The following is a 19,289-nucleotide window of genomic DNA, read 5'->3' as shown; positions in this document are numbered from 1 at the left end:
TTTCACGTGGCTGTTTTGCAGAGGACAGCAAAGAAATGCACCAAGAATTATAATGCGCCTGCACAGGCAGTGTTTTGCTCATTAACCAAAAATATATGAATTCCTTCATTGAGCCAAATTTTGCTCGTTAGAAGCTAAGAATGCTCACTTGGACAGAATTATGGAGAAAAAGAAAGTTTTGGAGAAAATTTGTGCTTTTCTTCAAACCTTTTGTTTGGTGACGTTCTCGTTGCCGTTGCCGTCATGTTTTGCGTAAGGTCCCTAACATGTAAAACGATCTGACCGCTGTACAGTGTGCAAGCGAACGCACTTTTCGGTGCACTTTTGGGTCTTTCAGTGCACCGTCTTTTATTTCACCGGCACATTAGTAGTCTACTAGTGCACCGCACAGGCGCACTAGTTTTTAAATTTCTTTCCGTACACCGGTACACCATTGCACCGCACCGCACCGGTGCACTAGTGCACTGCACCGGTGCACTTTCAGTGCACCAGTGCACCGCGACTGAAAGGTGTTAGGCTCCAGAAAAATCATACCTCGTGTTCGCACCGTGCGTATTTCAGTCGCCCAGTCATGGGTAAAACTACAGCTGAGAGGTTACGTGAATCGCTTGGAGATGAAGAAACAAAAGAAAAAAGAAAGAAATGCAAGATTCTACGAAAAGAACAAAGAGAAAGTTCTAAAAGAGAGAAAAGAACAGCGAAGGAGAAAGAGACCTCGTGTCGCTCTAGAAGAACAAAGCGAAGGTAAATTACCAATACCAAATTGGCGGCTTTACAAAGTTCGTGCAAGTGCCAGAAAAAAGCAAGGAAAAGAGAAGACATCATCCAAGAACGGAGCTGTTTCACCAAACGACCTCCGAGGAGTATTTGCTATCAGAACAGGACGAAACCGAGCTCTCAAACACACGAAGAACAGTCTTATGCCTAGCAGTTCGCGAAAAAAAGTTGTCGTCAATGCTTCTCTAGTCACAAGCCCCTCTACACGGCATTTACAATAACGACTTGGATATGTTAACTCGCCTGAAGAAGATTAAATTTTGTTTGAGACAATCACTGCTATCCTTTATACCCTTTCTGCGCAAGTGATTACCCACGAACGTCCGTGGGGAAGGAAGATTGCGTGACGAGCGTCTGCGTAGGTGCGTACATTAGGGACGTTAGAACAAATCAAGGCAGTGCGATCATTAAGTAGACACAAGGAATAAAAGCAGTCCCTTTCCACAGACATAATCTTTATTACTTCTTTAATTAAACTATTTACAATAAGAATTGTTTTTTTTCCGCTATTTGTTACAAGTAAGTTTCACAACAATATCTTCATGGTATTTGCTTTTGTATTTTTGGAGCTGGAACAAAGTTCAATCTTTGCTGCAAGTTATTTATCGGTTCCTCAAAATGTTTCTCGAAGTAAACATTCATAAAGAACTTGGATTGATATCCACAGTATACAGCCCAAGGGATGTAATATTTCCGCAGATTGGCCCGCTCTCTGTAAATAGATAAACAACAGAAAAAACGCTATTAACAGCAAATACTTATACTGTAGTCTTCTAAGCCACGACTGACTTAAAATGATACCCATTTTCCTTAGCAGCCAGCATAGAAGGGATGTTATTATAAATTTTCAATTTTCAATTTACAGACAAAGAAGGGTAATCCCATATAAAAAAGACGGCGGTGCTCGTGGAAAGATCCTGTTTTGTAGGCGTGGCTTGAAATTTTTTCTCCCCTAAGAGGTACTAATTCTTACATAAGACACAATCTCCTGTCATATCTTTTCGGCCAATACCCTCAGAGGAACTGCAAAAGCTCTCGCTGTGAACCTTTTGACGCTAAGCACCTTAAGAGCTAGCAAAACCACGTTTTTAACCCCTAAAAGGTACAACCAGCACCCCGGTCATTTTTATACAGGAGTTCTCCCCCCCCCCCCTCCCCCGGGCAGAATCTATACCATCAGCCCTCCCAAAGAGTCGTTGAAGCAAAACCAGAGCTACTGTAACTCGTCAATTTCCAAAAAGTCTTGCATGGCGATCAACTGAAGAGGTCTTGTAAATCGCATATGTGGATTAGTGTGTCGAAAGTGAATGCAAAGTAGGTTTTTTCCGAATTAAGATGATGTTTAGTAAAACTTTCTTGGCTTCGACAAGCAGAATTTCTCAGAAATCTTCAAAAACTGGTGAGCAATATCAATACTTGGCAATCATGAAGAGAATATGAACAAATCACTTGACGGTGTTTGTCTGTTGTGATTGGGGAGATCTGTTTACCATGTGATACGACTTTGTAATATTATTTTGAAACACCAAGTGTTCTGAAAACAGCACAGACAAACGAAAAAATAAGAACTTGACTGTCTAGTAGCTTACCGTGATGTTAACCTGATAGGTGCAACAAATGAGCTCAATGCACACATTGGGAGTCCTGTTTGAACCATTTCATACCACTTGACAGCTATTTCATGAGGAACACTGATGACGAGATACAGAAACCATTCACATACAATATGGGTTATTTGACCAAGCATGAGGCCAAGATGACTCCATAAATAAAGGTGTTATTTATATGAATAAAGAACACAATTTTTGGCAGGAAATAGTGGTAATCCCACGTGGACTAGCCTGTGTAGCTGGCCAGATTTTGCCCAAGTGGTTTTTTTGGCAGTGGAAATGTGGACACTATGGAAATGATCAGAGAGTAATTTTCAGTAGTGGCAAAATCTCACCAACTACACAGGCTAGTGCTTGCCAGTTGGATACCTGATCATAGCACAGGATTTGGTTCGTCTTTCCCCCTTGTAGAGCTAGTCTTGTTGTGATAATTATTATTAATTGGTAGGGTGGGTTTTGGTTTGGCTTGTCAAAGTTAAAACATCCATAAATACGATAAATGTGCATCTATTGTGCCACAGTGAGCTCAATGATTCACAGATCTGGCATTATGAAAGGTAGATACTCCATATAAATTGTTATTTGATCACAATAAATTGCTATTTGTGACGAGATTCAAACCTGATTGAGAGACCAGCAAGAGTGTGAACAAAGTCATGAACTTCTCGATATCTTTGCATAACATATGCAAGGTCTTTGTCATCAACAAACTTGACCTGAGTCCAAGAACACACAAAATACTATTAACCGATTGGCTGAGAACTGAATCAAATTAGCGGCAAAGGACTGTATTTTTTTATGTATCATTTGTGTAATACAAGATCTCATTCAGGGGTCAATTATAAAATATTAAGTCATACATCCTAGCATATCGTACATTTCAAGCATTTCAAGTTCACACTTATTTTCCTATAGTATAACTTATAACCACAGAAAAATGCTTTCTCTTTCTTGAATGAATGAAATGCATAAATATACAATTTTCCTTTTTTTTTTCATATCTTAATTCTCACAATTCACTAATATTCCTCCATAGTTCATTACTTCTTATTTACAATGAATTAATTTTCATTCATAATTCAATAACATTTATTCATTCATAATAATTTCTACCTCAATATTTGTAATATGTAATATTGTGAGATATCGTTCATACCATTTATTATATTAGGCAAGAGCATTAGATCTCTCTTAGTTAGACTGCATCTCTTACCTCATCTCTACCATCAGGTGTAAGTCTCTTTTTCAGTAAATGTTCCGTAAATAAAAAGAAACAAAGCAAGATTAGGATTTTCTCAAATTTATATTAAAAAATACAATACTAGGCCTGCTTCTAAATCAACCTACTACATCAATACCATCAAAACAAACTATGGTAAATTCAACATTCGCTTTACAGCTGTAAAAGTTTGAATCACCCTGAGGAAAGCATTAAACACCTCCCCCTTAAAAGGTTGAAAAACAAAGTCGAGCTAAACATCTTACAGTCTTACTGTTCATGAGTTTTCAACTGGTATTTGTTTATTTTATTTATTTATTTATTTTTATTTATCTATTTATTTCTTTCTTTCTTCTTTTCGTCTCTTTTTTATTGACTAATTAATTGCTTTCATCAAGCTTTAGTGCCAACCTACCTCCTGTACTTAAACATTACTTAGTTTTACTCAGCTTGATTAGCTTTATAGTTATCCTGAGTAAACATAATTTACCTCTTTTTTGTAGTAATATACTATATTGTAAAGTTTAACTTTTTTTTCTATTTGGTAATAAAGCTTGTTGTTGTTGTTGTTGTTAAAAAAATAAGTTGTTCAGCAACATAATGCTTTCTGGCTGGGTACAATAACATACTCAATAAAGTATCTATGGACTGTCAGTGCCAGATAAATTACACATATTTTTTTAGCAATAACTATGTTGGAATTCAAGATTTTAAACCGAGTTGTAATTTTTAAATAAAATTAACGCTTGAAAGGTTTGATGGTAAATGAGAAACAAACTTACATGAAGGTCCATCCCTCTGGCGTATTCTCGTCCAAACAATCCATCTGGAAGTTGTCGGAGTTTGTCAAAGTCAATTGAGGATGAATTAATGCGAGGCCGCTCTCTAATACAAAAAGTGCAAAATGATTAACAGGTAAAATAAGGAATACTGTATACATAAAACAAACTAGGTTTGTATTGGAAGCCATAGACATGCCATGCACCAAAAATAATTACATTGATTTTATTAATCATACAGTCATGTTAAAATTAAATGATTTGTGTAAGACCAGCTTCATCATTTAATGATAAATATTTTTTAAAATCACATGGCATAAATTTGCAATTACTTCAATATTTCTTGTCCAGCTGGATCTTGTATCATTCTATGGTGCATATTTTTAAGTGCAAGAAGCCCTGTTGTTTCTCCGACTGTTGCCACCATGTCTGCAATATTGAATTTAAACATTCATGAACATTAGAATAAAAGATATATATACACTTGTAACAATCTTATTCTATTCTTTTTAAAATCTCCCTTAATTACTTTGAAGTCCACATGGAGCTACAGATTTGTTGAGGGAAAGGTTGTTGTTATTCATCGTAGTAGATGCAATAATAAAGTGTATTATCGTTTGTCTCACGATGTAGTCACTTGAGATGTAGATTGCATCGTTTTGACTGCTTACTGCTAGTCTTCTTCAGGCGATAAGGTCGACTGATTGCATGGTATCATTTATATCACAAATGTCGGCTGTGATTGGTGCATTTCGATCCTCCTATTGTTCCATTGTTCCAGCGAGTAGCTGTTCCCTCAGTGGTCCGCTGTTGTACCGTTCTCCTGTTGTTGTGTTTCTTGATTGTGGGTATCCATGCTTCAGGAATTTCACAGGATTCCCTGTGAGTGCGGCAAAGTCTACATCGGGGAAACAGGGAGATCTATGCAGGAGAGGATCAAAGAACACGACAGGGATATACGACTCGCCCGTACCCAGACCTCCGCCGTTTCTGAACACACCCACGAGACCGGCCACTATCCTATCTGGAATGAGGTCAAGTTTATTGATCGAGATCCTCACTGGTACACACGTAGGGTCAAGGAAGCTATTCACATAAGACTTCACCCTAACAACATCAACAGGGATAGTGGAATTGAAATTCCTGAAGCATGGATACCCACGATCAAGAAACACAACAACAGGAGAACAGTACAACAGTGGACCACTGAGGGAACAGCTACTCGCTGGAGCAAGGGAACAATAGGAGGATCGAAATGCACCAATCACAGCTGACCTTTGTGATATAAATGATACCGTGCAATCAGTCGACCTTATCACCTGAAGAAGACTAGCAGTCGAAACGTCGCGATCTACATCTCAAGTGACTACATCGTGAGACAAACGAGCTACAGATTGTTTGATATAATGTGGTCAGATCAAAGCCTCAAGCTTATGTGACAAGACTTGAAGGTAGCAAACATAGTAGTAAAGAGCTGCTGCATACACTGAAAAATAATGAGAAACAATTATTGGGAAGAAATGATTTCATGTATTTTCTTTTCCTTCAGACATGTGGAAACATTGGCTGCACTTATTTATTTTACAAGAATTATCAAACTCAAAGCCAAGAAACAATGAAAGAAAAGCCGCAGAAAATGGTTCATTTGAAGAAAAACAAATGTAATTAAACCCTGCTGTTTCCAGCTCTCACAGGAAAATGAAAAAAAAAGTTCTACATAGCACGCAGGCATTAGAAGAAAAGGGCCATACAAGAATGAATAAAAATTTACTGAAAAATTTATCAATATCATGGAGTACGATATTCTCTTAGCAGAAGACAACACCAAGGGATGTATGTCAGTTGAATGTCAAATGCCTGATGGTAATTTCTCACTGTGGAAACTACCGGTATAGATTGATGTTAGTTAAGTGATAGTTCTACCTGCTCTTGTTGGATCATACAATGCCATAAAGGCAGAGCCTGCTGTTAGTAACACCTTTTGCATCTTAGAAGTAGGGACATGAGATTCATAGAGTTGATGTGCTCCTTGTACATGACTGGCCTCTTCATCTTGCCAAGACAGGGTTCTATCGCTACTAGAATCCTCCAACTCTAATCCTTACAGAAGAACAACAGATTCTTAGGATAAGAATACAGTGAAGGGCCCCCTATTAAGCAGACACCCTCTATTAATTGGACACCAGCTTGAGTCCCTAACAATGTTAGCCTCTGTTTCTGTTAAGTCCCTGGTTGTATTGATACATTTTAATTCATTAATTTATGGTAAAATAAGCATTTCATGACAAAACATGTTGCACCCTCCCCCTCTCCCCCCCCAAAAAATAATAAAACAAGTGTCACATTACACCTCTAACTCCCAATAAAGGTCACCTCTCTACAACAGCAACTTTCCTCTGTCCCCAAGGTGGCCGTTGTGGAGAGGTTTGACTGTACTAGTTATGTAACACTGTTTAATGGTATGAATGAAATATCCCACAAGCCATTTGAATTTTTTCAGTATACACACAAGCCTTGAGAGAGCGAGAGAGCGGCGTTGCATAACTATTTCATCCCGTGCCATAGAAAATACAGTGGCCAACACACTCAATGGGACATACGCGTGGCGCATGATGGGAAGGTTGATTGTAATACAGTCGAAAACATAACTGCCCTCTTGTATTCTGATTGGCTGTATTTTTTGTGGCATAGTACAATTAAAAATTACTAAAAGGCATTAAGATCTAAGAGGTATTAAGGGCACACTGCCAGCGTGCGAAGGAGAGCGGGCCCGGGGGGAGAACTCCCATATGGAATGGATGGGGATGCCTGTCAGAAATTTTGAATTTAACCCCTAAAAGAGACCAATCTGGGCGTGGCTGAAGCTTATGCAGACCCCTAAAAGAGACCAGTTTATAAAACAGGCAAATAAAAAGTACAGTGACTTTTAATGATGGCGAAGACCTTATCATGAAATACTTTTGCCTATAAGTAGTTTATAAAAGTATTGTCATAAGTCTTCATCTTAACCATTACACTCTTGTAAAACAATAGACAAAGACATTTTGTTACAGTGGACTTCAGATATTAATGGTATGGAAAACTTTGTTTATATGAATTGAGTAAATATAAAGAATCAAAATTCTTTCTGTTTTGTTATTTCTTCGCGTGCAACCCTTAACGAGACCTTGACGGCTAAAAATAATGACATTTTGCCCAGAAGACCCTAAACGAGACCAAAATCCGAAATTTCTACCCCTAAGCGAGACGACGAGTATCCCTGTCCATTCCACATGGGACTCCCCTCCCCGGGAGAGCGGGTCAGACTTCATAACATAAACCACGGTTTTTGGTCTCTCTTAATAAATTAATAATAATTATTATAGGCTTATGGAACTTACCTGCCGTCACAAAACGCTTTACCTTTGAGCGCCTGAACCATGGATTCAATAACAGTTTCAAAACACGGCGATTTCTTAATCCGACAGCCGCCATTTTTATTTTTAATTTCAGTCCCAGTTTTCCCTCTGTCAGAAGCGAGGTCAAACTGTTTGGGGCAACCAAAACGTGACTACTTCATGTAACGCGTCGGAAAGCCTCCAACCTCGTGGAATCCAAACATGGCGGAGATCCCGCAGTTAGTGAAGGATGCAGTTCTAGCATCAAGCGAACTGATGCCTCCAGGATCCTCGGAAGTGAAAGGTTATGACTTCAGTAATGGAGTGGATTATCACGCATTGCTGGAGTCATACAGAACAACAGGATTTCAGGCCAGCAACTTTGGCAAAGCGGTAGAAGAAATCAACAAAATGGTAAGTAGCCAGCAAGGAGCATATATTTAGCGTGAAGGCTGAGTTTGGTCAAGCTTAACGAAGTATATTACTCTGAGTCGGTATTTTTGTGAGTTGTATAAAACAAGAGTGGCATGGATTACTGGTCATAACAGGGAACAAGTGAGAGGGGGTCGCAAGGGTGGATGGACGGAGGGTTGGGGGAGGGCGAAGAGTTAAGAAAATAAATATTTATAAAAGACCGAGGTTTAGCTGCATCTATCAAATGGTACACTTAAAAACTCACTTTTTGTCGGTAGACCTGTGTTCAGGATATCTCCTTATTCCTAGGAGCCTGAAAGGTGCCTTTTTGTGATTATTGAGTAGGTTTTGGGAAGCAAATTGCAGTTATATAAAATTAGAACACAGTCCTAAGCAAATACATGCACTGATTGGTTAAAAATTGTGTTTCTATAACTTGATAGAAACACAGAACCAGGACGAAAAATTGCTGTAACTATGGTGCAAGCAAACGGAATTTACATTTTGATAATCAAAGTTGACAAGTTTTCCTTTTTCTCATTGTGTTGTTTTCTAAAAGAAATAGAAAACATGTTCGCTGTGTTTCTTTTGAGTTATAGAAACACTTGTGAAAGTTTGGGAGAACTCGGAAAAGCTGTGGTAATACTTGACTGTGGCTCATGTTCCCACAGCATTTCTTGTTCTCCCAAACTTCCACTCATAATTCTATGACTCGATAGAAACACAGTACATGTTTTTTATTTCTTAAATGTAGTTGTGTTCTTCCATAGTGAAGTTCATGCAGGTATTTGAGCTAATATCAGACGAAATATCTACTGGTGAGTTGTACACACCTTAATGAGACTTGTTAGACTTCAACTTATGAATCAAGGACTGGTTGTCCATAACTGACCAGTAGCATTACACTTATCACCATTGTGGCCATATGTGACTACTGGTACAAAGTGAGAAAGGATGATGACACAAAATATTCTAAAACATAATCCATATTAACTGTACTATTCAGACTTGCCTATTGCCAGTCAACCCCTGAATCTTGGAATAGTGCATTGCAAAATCATCATTTGGCTCTGTACGTTGTAATCTCATAAGCTAATGTGGTTTTTTTTTTGTTACCACTGGAAAATCATCATTTGGCTTTGTACGTAGTAATCTCATCAGTTGATGTGTTTTTTTTGTTACCATTTAGATTAAAAAGAAGTTAGAGCCTCTTCCAGAACCTGAAGATGGTACTGTAAATAGTAATTACCTTGATCCTGGTCAGCGACCAATCGACAATTGTACAATATTCTTAGGATTTACTTCTAACATGATTTCAAGTGGTGTACGAGAGACAATAAAATACCTGGTAAAGAATAACATGGTAGGTAAGCAAATCTTTGCTGTTTGATTTAGTTAAGGTGGGTCTCTATAGTTTTATGATCACATGCGTGCTACCCAGGGATGAAAGCTTAAGTAATCTGTTTTTCGTTATTTTATAACGCAAGGTTTGTACAGGTCATGGAAAACCTGGAAAGTCATGGAATTTGTTCTTTCAATTTCCAGGCCTTGAAAGTCATGGAATTTAAGTGAAGGTCATGGAAAGTCATGGAAAAGCAATATGCTTGGCAAAAAGATATTTTAAAAATTGAAAAAATAACAGACAAGTCAGAAACAGGCTTTAATTTCAGTATAAATAGACACAAGCACACATTTTATGAATTATAATGTTGGAAAATACGTTAAATAAATGATTGTTTTGATATTGCTGTGAGAACAACTGCTTAACTTTGGTCATGGAAAAGGTCATGGCTAGTCATGGAATTTTAAAAGCTTCAAAGAGAATGAACCCTGTAACATCAACATAAGCACAAAAGGCAAAACTAACGGTGAATTTTCTCGTGTTTCCTTCATTGAAATTCCGTAAAATTTGGCAGACTGATGATAAATATTTACTTTAGTTGGAGTTCATTTTTCAGGAAAATCTATCTGACCAGTTTTTCAGAAGTGGTAAAAGACATAAATTTGCAAATAATGGAAAAACTGCCTTCACAAAGCCACTTTATTTGTGTTTAAAATTTGTATCCCACCAGATTCATCATACTGTGAGAATTTTGGAAGATTTCACCGAAGAACATTCAAGAAAATCACAAATGAAGACATAAAAACAGTAAAAAAATGCATATATTTGGGCATTTATAATACTAGACTAAATCCCAAAATTTTACAAATCATCATAAGATTGCTTATTACATTTGATAAGTTTGAAAGGACTGGGTGTAAAAACAAATGCAAAAACGACAGTCAAAACATAACACTAGTGTGTGCAACGCAATAAATAATTAGCCCATGGAGCCACCTTAAGTCATAATTGTATAATCCTTCTGACCTAAGACATTTTTCCAGTATAAATCAGGAATTAGATGAATGTAATTTAATTATTATAAATGTTAACTTAAAGAATACTTACAAGTAGAGTTGTTTGTAATATGGTAAGCTAATGTCTCTTGCTTTCTACATCCAACGCAGGTTGTCTTTAAGAGTATGCAGAATTTACTTTTTAATAAGTCTGCACATTGAAGTCCATACAATGTAATTGTCACCTCCTTCCCTAACAGATAAGAGTCAGTTGAAAGTGATGTTAGATGCTGTGTACTACAATCATTGTGTGTCTGTTGGAATTGGTGGATTAAAAGGGGAAAATGTCCCCCAGTATATGTACAGGTTAATTCCAGAATCAGGTTTTGTCCTGAGGTCTAAAATGAGTACATGTATACTTTTGAGGTGTGGCTTCCTTCTAATAATAATGCAAATGTTATCAATTGAATCTTGCAGGTTGATTGTATAGCCACCACAGCTGGCGGCATTGAAGAAGACCTGATAAAATGTATGGCTCCTTCTTATATTGGTGATTTTTCATTACGTGGTGCTGAACTGAGAAAAAAGGGAATCAACAGAATTGGCAACTTGCTTGTACCAAACAATAATTACTGTCAGTTAGAAGAGTGGATTCTGCCTGTGTGGGATAAGATGTTGGAAGAACAAAAAACACAAGTATATAAAATCCTTGACCTTGTTCATTATAAATTTAACAATAATTTGTAGTTTAGCCTGAAGCTCAAAATGAAGTTGTAAGGATTTGATGGTACACCGACATAATATCCTACAGTTTAAGTAGATTATTTACTGGGCTTTGTCAATATCCTTTAGTAATAATCATGGATAAAACAGTTCTAAGTGATATGCACTACGATAGCTTATTTCAACTATATCTCCTTCATAAACTCAATTTGTAAAATAAGTCTTTAAAGAGTATGTACACACTGAGCAGCTTTTTGTGGCTATTTTTGGTACACCTAAAAATGGTATTTCACAAAAGTGACTAAGAATAGACTACTGTAAGTGTCCATAGTGGTTGTTGAAGATCTGTCTCATTTTCTTTTAGAACTGCAATTTGCCTTTGCTATCTGTTGACTACTGAATCATCATGATGGATCTATTGTGTGAAATCTTTTGCCTGACTTTCGTTTTGTCTGGTGAAAGATAGTAAGAGTTTCCCAGATGACAACAATAGCAAATATGCATATGCAAAATGGTTAGGAAGGGCCCTTTAATACATATAACCATCACAAAATTCATTTTGCCATCACTTGTAAGTGAAAGAAAGCAATACAAAGTGGCACATCTTACTCAACGCTACTAACTGTCCCCAACAACACACTCTTGGTTATTACATAATATGACACATTGCAAATCAAGTTTACTTTGGCAGTCTTAAGTGTTCAAGAATATTTTGTAGAGTAAGTAGCATAACAGGATCAGCAGGGAACCTGAAGGCCATAATAAGGCCTTATGTGTCCCATGGCACAACAAGGTCTGATGATGTTGAAAGCCATAATGCATATTTTCTTTTAATGTTAGGGAATAAAGTGGACCCCATCTCAAGTTATTGCAAGGCTTGGAAAAGAAATAAATCACCCAGACTCAGTTTGGTACTGGGCTTACAAGGTATGTTTTATGACCTTTAAAGCTAATCAATAACAATATTATTTAGTATTTCAAACCTTCAGTAAATAAATTTAAATGTGGTAATGTTTTAGCAAACAGTAGCATGACCATTGTATTCATCATTATCATTGTGTTTATCTTTGTTATTGTCATCAACATCATTGTTGTCATCATCACCATCACTATCATCATCATCATCATCATGAATTCATTTCCCTCCCGCTCATCCTCCAGCTCCTTTGTGTCGTTCATTTCCCTTCGCTTAGTTCCAGGAATAACTCACACTCGTCACCTTCCCTGCTGTGTAGATCACTCTTTCAGTTGTAACAGGCAACTCTTTTATCTTCTTGTAGGTTGTCATCCAGAACTGTTTTTCTATAATTTCAGGCCCTTATGCCTTCCTAGAAAGGTTAACATAACCAGCTTTATTGAAGAACTGCTTCCAATTTCTCAACAGAATAACATTCCAGTGTTCAGCCCAGCCCTTACTGATGGTGCATTAGGGGATACCTTATACTTTCATTCGTACAAGAATCCTGGCTTAGTAATTGATATTGTAGAAGGTAAATACTTAGTAAGGTATCAACTTTAGCTTGATATAAAAGGTGATTTAACACCATAGAGTGTGTGTGAAGCTGCCATTTCAAGTTTCTTCGTAATTTGAAGCTCCGGTTTGCTCTGACAATGTGGGGGTGAGGTTATATTGCGTGGGTGGGTGGGTCGTGGGTGGTTGAGTCATAGATCATGGGTCATGCATATTTTTGCATTATTGGTCACATGTCATGCATAATGCGTCATGCATAATCTGTCATGGGTTGTGTATTGTGGGTTGTGTGTGAAAATAAAGCAAGATTTTGTTATAATGGTTCAAATGGTCCATATGATGAAAAGTCTATTATTTTGTTCCTGATGGCTTCATGCAGGATTGACCATCTAGAGGAAAGTTATTTTTATAAAGAAGCTCAGTTCAAATAGTTTTGTCTGCCTGTGAAAACCAATTGCCCTCCTGCTGAGAGTGTTGATGAAACCCCTGCAAGGCTGCATGCAATTAGAATATGTTGTTCCAGAAAATATCCATATCCCTCTAATGGAGGGTCTTCGGGCCTGAACCCTTCCCCCCCCCCCCCCGTTCCATTCTTTTCTTTGAAAATGTTGGCTTTTGAGACCCCCTAAAGTCCACTTTGCGATTTCCAATAACCCTCCATGTGGCAGGCTTGATTTCTGCCACTCTCTTGGATCCCGTTACTAAAGTTTGGGGAGAGGAGCATTTTGCCAAACAGCAGCTGGTAATGCAAACCCATCCTTGGGGTGGACAGGGATATGTGTGGACTTGAAATCAGAGATTGAATAACCGTTCAACTATTGTTTTATTTCAGATATTAGGAAAATGAACAATATCTCAGTATATGCAAAAAATACAGGAATGATAATTATTGGAGGAGGTCTTATAAAACATCATATTTGTAATGCTAACTTAATGGTAAGTGCTGGCTTCTTTAAATTAAGGTTTAAAACAATGCAGTTTTTATGTATTTGTTCCTCTAACTCAATGTGATTATAACCAATAAGGTACAACAAAAGAAATCGCAACAATACTGTGACTTTGGTTTAATGGATATCAATTTTTTCTTTGGATATCAATTCTCGATTTTCCCTTTTAGTTTCGGTTTTGATTGACACTCATTCTAGAAATGGTCAATGAGGGCCCAGTTGGCCCCCCTCTGTAATTTAAGGAGGCCCAAGAAAGGAGGGTTACGAAAAGATATTTGAACGTCTTTGCACAGTCTGTTCAGTGAAAAAGTACGTTGACGAATTACGTTGAAGAATGCCTAAGTATAACTTACATTTCTGGTGATAATTGAGTATAATTGTGTAGTTGTTTCTGTGTAGAGAGTTGTTACGTTGTGTAAATATTTTGTAATTGTTGGGATTTTTGTCTTTCACAGCGTAATGGTGCAGACTTCTCTGTGTTTGTGAACACTGGGCAGGAATTTGACGGCAGCGACTCGGGAGCCAGACCGGATGAGGCCGTGTCGTGGGGAAAAATCAAAATCACTGCTTCTCCAGTAAAGGTAAAGAACGTGAGAACTTGGAAAAGTTTCTTTGCAACATCTGGTGGCCGAAAAACTGTAAGGAAGTAAGGTTTCTCATGAAAGTTTACGGGAATTGGAGGGAATGATAACTGTTTCGCCCCATGGCGAGTTCACCCCCAACTTTTAGTGTTCGTGTTTACGTAGTTGTTATCGAGTTATCAAACGTTTTCGAAGAACCATTTCCTTCTACGTATGTTTGATAAACTTAGATGATGATTGTTCGAAGTCAAACGGTTACCGGTCATCCCGCCACCAAGCGAAATTTTCTCGCCACCAGTACTCTGATAATGGGAGGCAGTGGATTAAAGAACGAGGAATAATCTCTATATACGACTCGATCTGGCTGGGGGCGAACTTGATCAAGTTGAGTCGATGTGGGGGCGAACTCGCCATGGGGCGAAACCGGCAGCTACCGTTTAGGGGGACTACAATCGTGGGATTATTTACAATGTAAGCATTGAAACATTGTAACATTTCCCAACCCTCATTTCTTCGTTTTCCAGCGTTTAAGTTTAAATCTTTGAAATTTGGACCGGGTGAAAGGAATATTGTTCTTGATTGCGGGTTATGTACATAACTCAGATGGATCTTTATCAAACGAATGACACTTCTGAAAAGTAGTTATTGTTTGAACAATACAAACTTGCTTCACACATAGTCTGCAAATCTGGAAAAAAGAAATTTCGTTGTTAAGTTTTCCAGACATGGAAAAATTATGCACTGTGGAAAATTAATGTCCAAGGAGAAGTGGGAAATTTTATCCGACAGGCAAACGTGGTAGCTCATATTCACAATGCGCTAATTCCGTGAAAAAAAGAGATCACAAGTGTATTTAATGTAATAAAAAAGAATACAATTTAAATAAAAGAACAATTTTAAATTAAAAACTGAGACACCGCCAAGCAAATCTAAATCAATTCATTTTTAAAGACGCAAACCTAAAACCACCATGGAATTAATATCACGGTAAAAAAAGAGGCAAGGTTTTCAACTGAAATGGCCTGGCGCAAGCTACTGGTGTACACGGCTAAAAATCACACATAATTTGGCTCTTGTGAACTTTTTTAAAATCAGATCACGTTGATATTTGGCAAGAAGTTGAAGTTTGTGAATATCTTCCCACTGAAAAGGTTTGGGTCTGCGTATATGGTTGAATAAAAGAGAGTATTTTAAAAAAGTCGTCTAAAACGGGCCCAGTTTGATCGCTTCGCGTAACATTTGAAGTCTTACTAGGCACATTTTAGGATCTCGAAGTTGTGCCTAAAGTTGTGCCTAAAGATATGCGTGAAGTGTTCAAAGACTGTGCCTAAATTGTGCCAAATCGTGCTTAATCGTGGCAAAGTTGTGTGTTAAAGAGCTCTTAAAGGATTCTTTAAACTAACCTGTGTGAGGCCTATACTACAATCTTTGTTATGCGATATAATAAATATATAAACAATAGCCTCCATTTGGCGCAAAAATATGCTAAGATATTTGTCCGCGGACATGATCTGTTCCGAGAAGGGAACAGTTTTCCGAGAGCGTAGCTCCAGGAAAACTGTGAGCTTCGAGGAACAGATAATGTCCAAGGACAAATATCCTAGCATATTTTCGCGCCAAATGGCGGCTATTGTGTTTATTATCCGTCAAATCTTTTTCGCAACACGCGCAGTTTTGAAAATTTGGGAATATTCTCGGATATTCCTCAGTTTTAGCTGGGGAATATTCGGTCACGTGACGTGTTTAGACCAATCGCGCGCGAGGGAAATATTTGATAGATTGTAATAAACCGTATTCTATTCAATCTCTAAATTCTCAACATGAACACAGTTTGCGATTCGCATTATTCGCTTTTCACCGCGTATATACTGTTAGTAGGCATATGTTGCTGATGCCTACTTTTTTAGATACATCCTCTCCTTGAAAAACGTTGTTCAAAGGGCTGCCTTTAGCCCGCAAATTAGGTTGCACTAAGCCCAAATTGGCATAAAGAAACCTTTGTGGTACTTGTCCCAAAAACTTGCCTAATTGTTCATAAAATGTGCCTAAACTGTGCTTGGGCTGTGCCTAAACTGTGCTAAAGAGTGCCAGAAATGCGTCTTGCCGGTGCCTAAACCGTGCCCTATTTTTGCCTTCTTCGATTTTACCCTGTGCTGTTGCACCAAAACCGTGCCTTTCTCTGAAGAGCTAATTTGTGCATATGGCCGAGACACATTAGGCGACAAGTCGCTCCGTGTGTACTGATTGCAAAACAAGTCGCGGTGGTTTCATTTGAGAGGGGATGTGAACTAGTTTTCTAATTCAATATGGCGGACCAGCGAGCACAATATATGACGCTCTCTCATTGGTTCATTTATATTTTGTCGCAGCGACTTGTTGCCGGAAGTGTACACACGGTGCGACAACGCCGCTTTCGCTAATTTTGTCGTTGCGATCAGTCGCACGAATTCAAACTGGTTTGAATTCTTGCAACTTATCGCAGCGACAATGATTTTCACAAAAATTAACCGTGTCACACGAGGCGAATTGTTGCGGCGTCTTGTCCCCGCGACGTGTCGCCTAGTGTTTCCCAACCTTAAATTACGCTCGTGTACACCAGTAGCATGCGCCAGGCCAAATATTGTCCGAAAAAATTATGGATGATACCTGGACGTCCTGACAAAAATGGACAACTAGTCGACAGAAATGTTTAGTTTAATTCTCGTGATAATCGCCAAATTAGAGGCGTTACAACGCTGTAAGTGTTGTGTTGAGGTGTGTAGTTTCGTTCAATTAATAAGGCAATACAAAGTACAGTGATGCTTCTTTCACAACATAAACAAATTTTGCAAAAGTCCGATTGGATAAAACTATTGGAACTTTGAAGAATTGATTACTTATGAAACCGCGCAGGTAGATAACAGGTTTAAAAAAGACCGTTTCTCGAAGGTCCCGGGGCTTTCGAGAAACAGGCCCCAGAACACAATTTTTAATTACAGTTCAACGCTTATTGTTCATTATGATTACGACTACAAATAACAGCAACTCAAAATGATGAGAAATATGTTGGATTTTACACTTCCCTAACAGCAAATACGAATCAACAATAAAGCTAAATGTTGTCATTTTCTACCCTCGCAAGTCAACACTGACAAATTTGTTGCGGTCTTGTTTCAGGTGTACGCCGATGCCTCTCTTGTGTTTCCTCTCCTGGTAGCCGAGACCTTTGCCCGGAATTTCAAAATTAACAGCTAGAAATAATTTAAGCGAAGCACTGCTCTGAGCACAGCCCGTAATACGGAACTAGGGAATTAGTTTATCTTTCGTCAAGTTTTCGAATCGTTTTCAGCTGGATTTGGAGGGAAACGAGATGATGCAAGGCTGGAAATGTGTCATCACTGTAAATGGACGCATTTAATTGCTAAAAATTTGAAGGAAGTTATAGCGCGGACGTTCATAAAAAAAATTGTCTGTTAAGGACGGTGCCTACTTTTGTTAGTGCGCACACGTTCTGCATATCACGCGAGGCATGGTTAAGCGCCACGCGCGCGCTGGGGTTGACATTGACGCAATCAGCTACGCTGTCAAGTGCACGACTAAAAAATGAAAGCAAAATTTTGGTACTGTGACCAAATCAAGTTCAACGAACCCGTACTTAACCCAAGAGCACCAAAATAGCAGCATATCGCTAGCCACTAACTGTTAATGTTTCCCAGCTGAAAAACTAGCTGTTATCTGTCGAAAATTATACTGAAATCCAACTGTAAACATGTACCTGCAGATGGCGTAGTGCGCGCGCAAAACGAGTGCGAAATACGCAAATGTTTTGCATACTGGGGAGGTGACAGGGAAAAATGTAACGGGCACCGTAAAAGTTTTCAAAAAAGATCAATAAATTGAAAAATCGCGTGGTTACGCCCACATTTTATGTTATGAAATGGAAGTGGCAAGCCTATTCAACACGTGATTAGTTTCTGGTTTTGAGCAAAAGGTATTTAGACTGTTCCAAAAGGTCGAGACAGCAGTATATTGGCTGAATCAGAGGAAGGCTGTCAAAAAACGCTAAAAGCGTTGTTGCAACGATTTTGATATAAAAAACATAGCAGAAATGGTTTTTATGTTACCAATTACCATTCAGTTTTAAGATCTTTATAAATATGTTTGCTTTTCTGTTTGTAAAGGCGTATTCGATGGAAATCTGTGAAGAAATATCCTTTCCTTCTTTTTTCAGAAAATGCTGACGTCAACGTTTTTGTTGACATTCAAGGCTAATTATCCCGAAAAAATGCGTGGCTACCCCAATTTTTCTTTGTGGATTCCAATAGCCCTTGCAAAGGTCTACATTTTCCGCGTGGTCCTTGCCTGGCGCAAAAACCTTTGTATTTAGTAGGCACCGTCCTTAAGGTAATTCCTCTGAAATAAAAGTGACAATAGATTTTTTTTCAAACTTTGTCCACTGAATATTTATCATATGATAACTTCAATTTTGAAATAAAAAAGGGGGGTGCCCATGCTCATTAAGGAGCAGTGAGGCATTGAAAATGCCCCATTTTGGCATTATTTAATGCTTATTATAAGAACGCATTCCCAGTAATTGTAACATCTTTGTGAGTCCGGACTCATAAGAACACGCATTAAACTACAGTCAACACATTGTGTCGGACACAAATAAACGTTTTAAGTTTGATTCAGACAGAAAGCTAAATCCTTGGTTAAAAATTTGAACTAAATTTCTTGACGTGGTTACCGACTGCCAAATAGAAAAGACCACCGTGTATCTGCTATTTTTCTTATTTATTCAATTTTCAGCAATAGAAATTAGATCAGTCTTTTCTCACGCAAAGCTTATGATTAGTTGATTACAATGAGTGGAAAAAAAATTGGGGTTGCCCGTGCTCGTTGGTGAGCTAGAGCCATTTTTCAACTGACAGAGCTCAATATCAAGGCAATTCCGTCATGTTTTCAAAGTGCGCGTGCACGAGCGCGCGCTAATGACGCCATAAATTATGCGCAGTAAGGATGCGCAATGCAAATGTGAGGAATGACCTTAACAAGAGCTTATAGGTGACAACAAC

At 38.2% G+C, this 19,289-nt stretch overlaps 2 protein-coding genes across 2 annotated transcripts; one reads left to right on the top strand and one right to left on the bottom strand.

The window, feature by feature from the left end:
• Positions 1–1,137: 1,137 nt before the first annotated feature.
• On the bottom strand, positions 1,138–7,905 carry LOC145485794 (ubiquinone biosynthesis protein COQ4 homolog, mitochondrial-like). The gene is made up of 8 exons (XM_081464434.1): positions 7,766–7,905; positions 6,309–6,485; positions 4,718–4,814; positions 4,389–4,491; positions 3,601–3,627; positions 3,009–3,103; positions 2,367–2,468; positions 1,138–1,489 (listed from the first exon to the last, which is right to left on the bottom strand). Exons 1-8 carry the CDS (start codon positions 7,857–7,859, stop codon positions 1,318–1,320), a joined length of 867 nt encoding a protein of 288 aa, XP_081320560.1. The 5' UTR covers positions 7,860–7,905; the 3' UTR covers positions 1,138–1,317.
• On the top strand, positions 7,889–18,661 carry LOC145485788 (deoxyhypusine synthase-like). The gene is made up of 8 exons (XM_081464421.1): positions 7,889–8,176; positions 9,366–9,539; positions 10,991–11,209; positions 12,077–12,163; positions 12,621–12,726; positions 13,540–13,643; positions 14,110–14,235; positions 17,392–18,661. The coding sequence occupies exons 1-8, from the start codon at positions 7,985–7,987 to the stop codon at positions 17,467–17,469; spliced, it is 1,086 nt and encodes a 361-aa protein (XP_081320547.1). The 5' UTR covers positions 7,889–7,984; the 3' UTR covers positions 17,470–18,661.
• Positions 18,662–19,289: the final 628 nt, after the last annotated feature.

Source organism: Orbicella franksi, chromosome 1, assembly GCF_964199315.1.
Source record: "Orbicella franksi chromosome 1, jaOrbFran1.1, whole genome shotgun sequence".
Lineage (NCBI taxonomy): Eukaryota > Metazoa > Cnidaria > Anthozoa > Scleractinia > Merulinidae > Orbicella > Orbicella franksi.
Note: the sequence above shows the minus strand (reverse complement) of the source record. Positions and strands in the feature narration are given on the sequence as shown.

Excerpts from the sequence above, each read along its gene's own strand:
- LOC145485788 (XM_081464421.1), top strand. The coding sequence starts at position 7,985 with ATGGCGGAGATCCCGCAGTTAGTGAAGGATGCAGTTCTAGCATCAAGC. Across the intron at positions 12,164-12,620 it reads TTTGGTACTGGGCTTACAAG|AATAACATTCCAGTGTTCAG; the intron begins GTATGTTTTATG and ends ATTTCTCAACAG. Across the intron at positions 12,727-13,539 it reads AGTAATTGATATTGTAGAAG|ATATTAGGAAAATGAACAAT; the intron begins GTAAATACTTAG and ends GTTTTATTTCAG.
- LOC145485794 (XM_081464434.1), bottom strand. The coding sequence starts at position 7,859 with ATGGCGGCTGTCGGATTAAGAAATCGCCGTGTTTTGAAACTGTTATTG. Across the intron at positions 4,492-4,717 it reads GCTGGACAAGAAATATTGAA|AGAGCGGCCTCGCATTAATT; the intron begins GTAATTGCAAAT and ends TTTTTGTATTAG. Across the intron at positions 2,469-3,008 it reads CTTGCTGGTCTCTCAATCAG|TGTTCCTCATGAAATAGCTG; the intron begins GTTTGAATCTCG and ends TCTCGTCATCAG.